We start from the raw sequence: 11,188 nt of genomic DNA, 5'->3' as shown, positions 1-11,188 counted from the left end.
TAATGGTTGAGACATTTTATTCATGATTTTGAAACTGAATAAAACAAGATATATGTAAAATGCAGAGAGAATTCGTATGGACTCGTGAAGTTGTGAAATGCCAGTCTCGCTGAATGAAGCAAAGAGCGACCACAGGTGCCTACAGAAAGCTAGAAGGCACCAGCCACTAAAGACAGACATAGTTAAATAACTAACGGTATGATCAGATACACAGCAGATAAATAGAAAAAAAATGTAGAAACCCGTACGGTACCGATGTTTTCGACACACCGGAGCCTAAATGCAAACAATTAGAAAATATTATGACATATTAATTTCCATATTTGGCATTGAATCTTGTTTTAGTCCACTTTCTGAAAAGAACACACAAAACATCTTCTAAAACTGTATCCAACATTCGTGATCCCTCGCGTCATCCCGGAACAAGACGAATGACTAATTGCAGGTTACGGAAAGGCGCGAGTGGTGACGAATGTGAACTTTTTTAAATAGTTCGGAGTCATTTCGGAGTAGGAGAAAAATCGATTGGTGTCTTAAGGGATCACCTTGCCGGACGAGTACAAGTTATGGTAAGAGTATTTTTCTACTGGTAGGCTTACAGGTATGTCCACGAAAGAATGTTTGAATGACTGAGAAAGACCCTCTTGACACTGAAGGAAGGCAAAATGACTTCTCAACTCGGGTGCCTTCGTGAAATGTCGGAGATTTCCCACTGCTATTTGATAGATCTACGTTAAGCAAGATGGCGGCAACCATAATAGGTTGAGTGACCTATATACACTGAGAATGAGCTTTGTTAAAAAAGCTCCTTCTGATGTTCTTACATTTTAAGAATAAGATATTACACTAATTTCACAAATTATTATGTCGGTAAATGATCGGCGAAACAATGCAATCATTGATTATACATACGAACATACAGACACACATCTAAATAAATCATACAGTCTCCCAATGCAAGAAAATGTTCATATATCGGATTCCTTATATATTACAAGTATATACATTCCAAATAATGAACACAGTCAATCAGTTTCTAAAAAGAGGGTGAAGAACGGATCACCGTTTATACTGGGCTCCCGTCTACTGACACCTATGCGACCGCGCATTACAACAGCTGTACCAGTTTATCAATCAAATCATGCTGTGGTTACATAGTAACGACAAAGTCCCAGCGCACAGATATTTTAATCGCGGCAGAAGTAATACTAAGATCCCTCTGGTTGGGATTGGTTCCCTTACACACCAAGTAAAGTACAGATTTCCGGTACATATAACATTACCTAAGAATCACGCACTGGCTATTGCGCCGATGTGTTCATAATAATATCGGCGGTGGGGTAGCCAAGTGGTTAAAGCGTTCGCTAGTCACGCCAAAGTCCCGGGTTCGATTCCCCAATGGGTACAATGCGTGAAACCCATTTCTGGTGATCCCAGCCGCGATATTGCTGGAAGCCGCGATATTGCTGGAATATTGCTAAAAGCGGTGTAAGATGTAACTCACTCTCTTATAATAATACAGCATTGATAACATTGACGCCAACAGCAAACAAAAAACGTAATTAACAAGCAAGCTTGTGATCACATTTCATCTGTCATGGTTATCAGGAATCATTCCTATGAAATAGCCTAAACATCGTCAGCAAGTGTCATGTGAAAATTGAGTTATATAACGTGGTTCATATATTTAAAGACTACATTTATACATTCAGTAATGGTCTGTAGCCAATTGATGGTGAAACAATGATTCAGAGTGTGAGAGAGTGAACGAAAGAAAGTTGAGGGCCGGACACTTTGACCGTCAGGTGCAGTACACAATTACAGAACAGGAGGATCATTATCAGCTGACACAGAAAGTCGCACCCCCTCCGTCTGATAAGAACAACGCTCAATAATACGACTGTAAGATGTGTGTCAACACGCGAGTATTCCTCAAAGGTTACTACACGATTTGAGAACAAAGCAACATCAAGTATACACTATAATCTAATAACTTGTTTTCTTATAAAGGTCATTCGACCAGAAAATTCAGAACAAATTTCAAACAGAATCCAACCCGTTCACGTTCCTCCGATGCTTCATAAAATATTTATTTAAAAAGAATCGTTTGACGATGACTATAAAATTTGATTGATAAATTGAACTCAATGCCTCTTGGACAGGGAAATACTTTCTGTAATAAATCATACATCGAAATAAAATATCCAAATCGTAGTTCTTCAATATCTACAAACATTCACACATGAAACGGGACTTGCTTGGTGTCTCAAATTAAAAGAAGGAACTAGAATGTTTGAACACCATGAAAGGTTTTGCTGATATTGCCGGAACTTTTGAATGCGGCGTTGGCATGGCAACGAACAAAAACGACTCTACAACAGACATTAAACCCGAATCACAATCCGGTAAACATGACAAGAATCCTGGAATTTGGGTTTCCACAGATACAAAATGCTGGCACTGTCTTCATGTGTAAGTTTCTTCCACTTGCATAGTTAAATTCGACTTCATTAAAACTTTAAAATGCCTCATCAGTTTTCATTCATAAAACTTCACACTACTAACCGCTCTAAAACAAACATGTATAAATAAAGCCCTGTATGTACATTACAGTGAATTTAGCACTTGCAAACTGGGTTGGTTTTGAAAAGAGTCACCTGCTAATACCAACATCAGCGAACGCTAACGTTAAGTGGAGTTACCTCCCTTAGATAAGCACTTTCTCGTTTAATTTCCTACGAACGATTTTTTCATTTATGAAGTATTGAAGATATTCACATCTTGACACACTGTCATGTGTCTATTTTCAATGGACACCTGATTTAATGAAACTGCTTTGACCACCATGCCAAGTCGAAAAGGAGACATCCAACATTTGCCTTGTATGCTTCAAGTCGGGACAACCCTTTAACACTAACGCTACCTGTGTACAGGAAACGATCAAAATGATGAGCGACGCTGTTAATATACAAGTCACATTTCATAGCCGAGCAAGCAAATAGAAAAATAAAAGGTTTACCTATTAAACCATGGAAACATCTTCAGTTCACTTCAGTTCAATCGATGAGAAGATGTATGGCGTCAGACTCGCACGTGCAGCACTCACGCGGACGCACGTCACATTCACTCACACTGCGGACATGATTGATACACGCACGTGAGACTCATTCATATCACGGAATGCACGTGCATGTCATGAGAGCATGCTGTCTATGTACAATTCAAACACTCGTTATCACATTAGAAGAATAATCCTTTTGAAAATCTGGAGCAATATTAACCTTTTATGAAAAGGTATTTCTACAATATTCACACATTTAAATTACAAATTACAGCTTGAAAATGTAGGTTGTATCATCATCATCTTAATCATCATCATCACCATCTTCACAATCAACATCATCCTGTTCATAACGTGGTCCAGTCAAGTTGTGAATGATCACATGACAATCATGTGACTCGATATCGAGGCTAATTTCCCATTGGTTAAAAGTTCCTCCAACGAATCGTCGCCTCTCACAAGTCCATTTGTAAACAAGCACGAATCCACGCGCCACTGTATTATGCTCCTCCTCCTCCCCCTCCTCCTCATCATCATCACAGTGCACGTAAGCATCAGATCCGCTTTCGTATGACACCACATTGATATCAATTACGAGCTTCCTGTATGTGCAAATCAACTTTGATTACGTCCCATCCTGCACATCCACCTTATCTAGAACACGACAGTCGAATTGTCTGTCTGAAAGTGCACATCTTGACACCACTCATATAGATCATCAGTGCTTATCGTTTGTCAAGTCACTATCTTGCCTCTTGTGAAATGATCCGGAAAAGTCAAACACTTGCATCCATATTGACGTGTAACACATGAAATATATTAAGAGTACACTTATAAATAGAATAAGGATAGTTCTGTTCTTGCATATCCGGGCCTGGGCCAGACGGCCAGTAGTCGACTTCACCCCCACGCCCACGGCTATCAATATGATCAGGGCGGTGCCCAGGAATATCAGCAAACCCCCTTGGGCGGGTACCTGCTGAAAAAGGGAAAGGGTGGTTAAAACAGGGTAAGAATAATGTTCTGAGTCAGCGATTTTCCAGCAATATCATATCAAATTATAAATCGGGTAGGACCAGGCCACCAGTGACTGAAAACGTGAATCCATCAATTTTTTTAATCCATAATTTGTCTATTTATACGAATATGTAGATTAAAAAGTGAAAAACACAAAAGACAGAATGTGGATAAACATCACCAGAGCACTTTTGTCAAATTTGTCTGTATTTGATGATAAGGGACGAAATATTTGTTGTATTTTATCATTTTTTATCAAGTAGATGTGGACTGACTGAGTGAGTGAGTGAGTATGGTTTTACGCCGCTTTTAGCAATATTCCAGCAATATCACGGCGGGGGACACCAGAAATGGGCTTCACACATTGTACCCATGTCGGGATTCGAACCCTGGTCTTCGACGTGATCATGACGAGCAAACGCTTTAACCTCCAGGCTACCCGACCGCACCGTCGTAGATGTGGAGAAATATGTTGTGGGGATAGTGTATTCACCGCTCACAAGGAGGGCCCCACAAGGAGCAATGTGGCTGTGACACTTTTCTAATCGGGTTCGAAATGTGAAGCTGCCTTTTACAATTAACGTCATTCTCAACAGGCGTTGGGTCAAGCCCTGTCTGAGTGAGTGAGTGAGTGAGTTGGGTTTAACGCCGCTTTAAACAGTATTCCAGTTATATCACGGCGTGTCAGCTTGTCTTGGGAGAAAAGCCCAAAATGCAGATCACGAACTGGGGTATGATGCTGACAAACCTTGAATCGTAACAAACCGGAATTCGAACCCACGATCATAGATTTCTGGCGTGTCCAAGGGACGCAACTCCGTACAGCGAATTGCGGCGCCTAAGACGAGCCAGCCGTGCCCCGAACCCAATCTGAACCCACTGAACGTCATCCCAACTTTTACAACATTTCACAGGGAATTTGAAGAACACCCGATTCTTTCATATATAATAATAGTAGTAGGACTCTATAACGTCTTTTCAGTAGCATATAATGACCACAATGTGATGATCTTGTAAACTGTTTTTGTTACTAGGTTCAGTATTAAACATTCGGTTCGTTACCTTGGGACACTCTGGCACTTTCATGTGCCTGTGTGGCTGACGAACTTCTATGTCGTCCATCTCTACGAACGTTCCATCACGTGACTTGACGCATCGCCCACTCGTGCACGTGGAGTTCGTGCGATACTTGTCTCTGCTCCGCCCTATTCCCCGCTTCAGGCAGTAATCCGGACCGCTGATTTGCGCAACGCTTAGTCCGCGACTGAAAACAGAGTGCTCACACGTTCAGGGACATGCCATGAAAATACTTGCGTTAATATGCTTTTGTTTGTTTGTTTGTTGTCTAACGCCGGACTCAACAATATTCAAGTCAGTAATCAAGTCTGGACCCGACAATCCAGTGATTGACATCATGCGCATTGGGATACGATGATTTGTATCACAATGTTCTGAGACCCGTGAAGATTCCGGGGTAGAATAGGTCTTCAGCAACCCATTCTTGCTGTAAAAGGTGACCATGCTTGTCGTAAAAGGCGACTAACGGGATCGGGTGGTCAGGCTCGCTGACATGGTTAATGCATGTCATCGATCTCAATTGCGTGGATCGATGCTCATGATATTAATCACTGGATTGTCTGGTCAAGACTCGATTATTTACAGACCGCCGTCATATAGCTGAAATATTGCTGAGTGCGGCGTTAAACAACAAACCAACCAACCAACACAATGTTCTGAACGAACGGCATATTTCGATTTATCATGTATTCTAAAGCTGACATTGTAACTAAATCGAAATTAATATGATGAAAGAACAATGGATAGGTGTTGGAATTGTTCTAGTTCCTATAGCACTGAGAGTTAGTGGGTTTGATTTTACGCCGCTTTTAGCAATATTTCAGCAATTTCACGGCGGGGGACACCAGAAATGGGCTTCACACATTGTACCCATGTCGGGAATCGAACCCGGGTCTTCGGCGTGACGAGCGAACGCTTTAACCACTAGGCTGCCTGACCGCCCCTATTGCACTTAGAGAACCACCTTTAGGTACAGTGTGTTGGATTTAATGCCGCTTTGAACAGTGTTCCAGTTATATCACGGTGTGTCAGCTTAATGTGGGAGGGAAGCCAGAAGAAGTGCAGGGCCCCGTTCCACAAAGCGATCTTAGCGCTATGATTGTCGTAAGTCAGTGGTAAAGAATGGGAGTTACGATCGACTAAGTGCTAAGATCGCTTTGTGGAACTGGGCCCTGGACGTTTACCACTTTGGAGAAACCCACGAGCACTATGAGTGAGTAAGTGAGTGAGTGAGTTTTCAGCATCATTCCAGGCATGTCACGCTGGCGTCCTTGTGTCACAGAAACACTCACAAAGTGGTCAAATAATACCTTGTAACATTTTCAAACAGAACGTAAAACGATAACCAAGGAGGCAGGAGACACAACTCTGGGACCTGCGAAAAAAGTTCATGCTCAGAACTTACTTGAGCATTCGACACCGGTGTTCACTCAGTCTTGCTCCCGCTGTGTCCAGATCCCGTACATCTTTCGCGCTCCATAATCTCTCTGCCACAGCTGAAGCCCTTGGCCTGAAATTGCGATTTTCAATTTACTTTCAATTCAATTCATTTAACAAAACGAATACCCACGTTTTCTGGGGACTAAAATGAAACAGATGAGCAATTTCTTCTGAACTAAAAAAACGGCACCTGTGGCATTAAAGGTGTCCGAGAAATGGATAAAATCGAATATCGTTTGACATTCGCTTGACAGGCAGTCCCTGACGTATGCTGTGGAAACATCGATAAACAATAACACTCACACATGTCATTCTGTGGAGCAAAATCATGGGCAATCTCAGAGCGCATCTCTACAGGAACTGCGTCAATTGCTATTTCTTCAATATGATACAACATGGCAGAAACTGTTGAAGAAGTGCTCAATAAATGTCCATGGTAATTCAATAGGCAAATACACCCGTCAAGCCCGAAACTCAAAGAAGTAATTGAATCTGGCAACATATCAAACTCAAGTGTGATTTGAGGGAATTGCAAAGAATCTCTTGATATCATGCACATTAAACTGGAGTATATTTTGGATGAGGAATACAAATTAATTTCATACTTTGACAGTTCAATGCCAGAGGAAACCGTTTTTTTCCATAATCTCCTCAAATTCAGCCAAAATTGGGAGGACGAAAGAAAGGTGTTATTAAATTTCGGAGTCAGATTACATTTATATTTTTAAAAACAGATATTCCAATTATTCGTAAATTGGAAAGCCAGTTGCATGTGAACAGGATCCCATCGTTGAGTGAGTGAGGGCATTCGAATTCCCGTGGAGTGTAAGTTAATGATGAAGACACGTTGGAGAGTATGTATTGACCCGCAGGCCATCAACAAAACGCATTTGATGGAACAAAGTGAAGGCATTACGCGTTTCCTATTCCCTTTCTCATCATCGCGTCATTTCCTGGCATGAAACATCAGCATCTCGACAGACTTGATTTCCCTGAAGAACTTTAACGTTTCGCTCTGTGATCAATAAATACCATTTGGGAGAATGTTCAGTTATATGCGTTAGAAAAGAATATATTTTCCAAAATATATACACAATCTTACGTCAGTTGGATGAATATCAAATTTATTAATGAAAGAAAACTTCACCATATTTGGTTTTGAGACGGCCTCCTTCTATTACACTTACCACAATGTTGTCATCATATTTTCGTTGTCGATGTATTCTGACCACAGGCAGGCCTCGCCTCCCAGCACTTTCTTCTCGTCTATCATGTAACCTGGGAATTGGGGAACATTATATAGACAAAGACCTTAATGTACAAAGAATGTTGTCAAGAATGGACCAATGTGGAAGGTCTAATGTACGGAGAATGTTGCCATGGGTGGGCCAATGTGGAAGGTCTTATGTACGGAGAATGTTGCCATGGGTGGACCAATGTGGAAGATCTAATGTACGGAGAATGTTGACATAGGTGGACCAATGTGGAAGGTCTTATGTACGGAGAATGTTGTCATGGGTGGACCAATTTGGAAGGTCTAATGTACGGAGAATGATGCTATGGGTGGACCAATGTGGAAGATCTAATGTACGGAGAATGTTGCTATGGGTGGACCAATGTGGAAGGTCTTATGTACGGAGAATGTTGTCATGGGTGGACCAATGTGGAAGATCTAATGTACGCAGAATGTTGCCATGGGTGGACCAATGTGGAAGATCTAATGTACGGAGAATGTTACCAAGAATAGACCAATGTGGAAGGTCTAATATGTACTGAGGCTGTTGCCGTGGTTGCTTGGATAATTAAACGGAATGTGTTCTCATTCTACAAATGTTGCAGGAAAAATAGATGGAGAAGGTTGTTGTGGCTGGAGAAGTATTGACCCTTCTTGGCGTTTCTTGTTATGGATACAATTTTACGAAACCACAGGGAGATATTCTAAAGACGTCCATTGATATTAATTTGTAGTAGGGTGAGTGAGTATAGTTTTACGCCTCTTTTAGAAATATTCCAGCAATATTACGGGGGGACACCAGAAATGGTCTTCACACATTGCACCCATGTTAGGAATCGAACCCGGGTCTTCGCTGTGACGAGCGAACGCATTAACCACTAGGCTACCCGACTGCCCCTAATTTGTTGTAAATGTCAAGAGTTATAAGAGTAACTAAATTCCCTCACGTACTAATCCAGCGTCTCCGACAAACGCGAGAAATATAATACCGCTAATGTATTGCAATATCACCTCGATGGCGCCCCATCTCGACTACAGCAAGAACAGATAGGCCATCTCACAAGCCTAATGTTATTCCCAGAATACGAAGACATAGAAAGCAGTGTCAATGATATCAATAGTGTCATATTTGATCCCGTGTTATGGCGTGTAAGGGGGCAGCAGTTATGATAGAAAAAGTATGAATGATACGAAATGTGAATATATGAATGGCTTCTTTAGTTAATAGGGTAGCTTATATGGTGCCTTGTCGTGAAGCTTTGTTCGCACATCAGAGTTAAAAGTTTTGGCTGTGACGGATGAGGTGAAGGGAATGGATTAACGCTGTTTATTCAAAATCACGTATCATGAAGCATTTATCTTTCAATATATAATACAACAGTAACATGTTAATGCTAAGTATAAGGTCAAGTTGTATGGTAGACATGTGAAGGACATTTCCAAATATGACGCATCAGTAACCAGAATAATAATGGAATTCCATAATTTGACTTGTAAAATCTGTTCCCGTGTTTGCTCAGGTGAACATTTGACTTACCTTTGCATGTGTTTGTAGTGGGGCATTATACGCTCACCGTTTGGTATCAATATTCCATAGTGATTCATATTCATAGTGATTCATATTCACAAAGTCATGCTTATGTTATAGTTGGCATCGTACAATGGACTTTTACCACAGATGTCTTATCATTGTGGAAAGGGCTTTGTCGTATCTATTATCATTTATCGTCTATATTCAAACTTATACAGTTATTAATGACAAAGATCCCTGAATGATGGTTAACAAACTCACCGAACGTGTTGTCAGCGGGGTCACACTGGTAGTATTTTGGCCACTTGGTGCCGTATTCCACGTGGTCGAGGTACCAACACGTGGCGTACACAACCTGGTAGCCCATAGAGATGGCGCGGTTTACGTCGGCCATGTCGCCCATCCAAACTTCAATGATGGTGTCATTGGGAAGCTGAAAGATAGCATTTCACCCATTATTCATTTAAGGTAAATGCAATGCGACGTCATACTATAAACTGCCCAAATATCTTTGTGTCCTATGTTCCAAGCATTACAATGTGAGCATGTGTGTGTGTGTGTGTGTGTGTGTGTGTGTGTGTGTGTGTGTGTGTGTGTGTGTGTGTGTGTGTGTGTGCGTGCGTGTGTGTGTGTGCGTGTGTGTGTGTGCGTGCATGTAAATTATGTCCGTGTGTGTGCATGCATGTGAATTTATGTGCGTGTGTTTGCGCGTTTGGGATACGATGAATCTTGCAGCATCAACGATACAATTAAGTCGCCTCACAAAATCAGTAGTACTGGGGACATATTCAACCGGGTCCTCCCCTGGAGCTTCGCTTTGAAAGCCATAAAATAAAGTCAATAAACTAAAATTATAACGACTGACTCCAAGATTCAACACACGTAGTCTGGGAAACCATAAAAAAAACTGGTTGCATGGTAACGGGTCATTTTTTTCACCCGATAAGATGCGTAGCTAATCTATGTCTGTTGTAAGTGTGTGAGGTAGTTGACAAACAACTACTCATACACCTCTTGAAATGATCGTCATGGTATGTTTCAAGACACTAAGTTTAATGCTGCTTTCAACATTATTTCAGTTTTATGACAATATGTCAGCTTGATCTGTGGGGAAAGTGGCGCGTGTCTCAGACGTTTATCACTTTGGTGAAACCCACGAGCACGGCATGGTGCTTACAGGCCTGGAAACATCCATTCGGACCAACAATCATAGGTTGTAAGCACCCATGCCCCCCAAAACCCCAATACCAGACTGGAACCAAGAGCAGTATTATGTCCATGTAACCACGCCCACTTCCGGTTACTCCGTAGTCAATCCCGGGTAACTTGAATCAACGTTCAAGGATGATTTAATGTACAGTTAAGTGCTGATACCACCCCTAACACTTACCTGTAGGTCGTTGTTCATGACTTCCTGCCACATGACAAACTTGACGCCATCTTTGCGATGTTTGCCGATCTCGCGAAGGTCCTTCATGATCCGGTTCTCGTAGTACTCGTAGACCTTCCTGACGTCGAACTGACTGGAGTAGTATCCGTTGTAGGTCGACTGCGAACCCTCCGGCTGCTGCTTCGACAACTCCATCCCGAAGTTGACAACGTCGGGGTTGGATTGCCTGGAACGATTGGATACCACTGAAATAGCTGTTTTGACAGTGTTATTGTACTGTTACATCTAGGTTCTGTTGTACTGTGTTCTTGATGCATTGTTTCCAATTGTATGGTTGAATATGACCGTTGTATAATTTTGTATTGTTGTACTGTTTTTTTTGTTGGAACTGTTCTAAATGACCATGCTCCGTATAGTGAGTGAGTGAATGAGTTGGGT

General features: G+C 41.6%; 1 protein-coding gene across 4 annotated transcripts in view; it reads right to left on the bottom strand.

Moving 5' to 3' along the window:
* Positions 1-11,188, bottom strand: part of LOC124133952 — a 130,725-nt gene continuing 119,537 nt past the window's right edge. For 3 of the 4 annotated variants that reach the window (XM_046498555.2, XM_046498556.2, XM_048397694.1), the window contains 6 exons: positions 10,751-10,976; positions 9,622-9,793; positions 7,783-7,873; positions 6,561-6,665; positions 5,141-5,342; positions 1-4,040 (listed from right to left, as the gene is read on the bottom strand). In XM_046498555.2, the coding sequence (XP_046354511.2) occupies positions 3,780-4,040; positions 5,141-5,342; positions 6,561-6,665; positions 7,783-7,873; positions 9,622-9,793; positions 10,751-10,976 (1,057 nt within the window). In that variant the 3' untranslated portion in view covers positions 1-3,779. The remainder of the gene's footprint in view (positions 4,041-5,140; positions 5,343-6,560; positions 6,666-7,782; positions 7,874-9,621; positions 9,794-10,750; positions 10,977-11,188) is intronic. The other variant, XM_048397695.1, reaches the window with a different exon arrangement.

The sequence above is a fragment of the Haliotis rufescens genome, unplaced genomic scaffold (genome assembly GCF_023055435.1).
Source record: "Haliotis rufescens isolate VD_foot unplaced genomic scaffold, xgHalRufe1.0.p SCAF_17, whole genome shotgun sequence".
NCBI lineage: Eukaryota > Metazoa > Mollusca > Gastropoda > Lepetellida > Haliotidae > Haliotis > Haliotis rufescens.
This window is presented reverse-complemented; position numbering and strand designations above follow the sequence as displayed.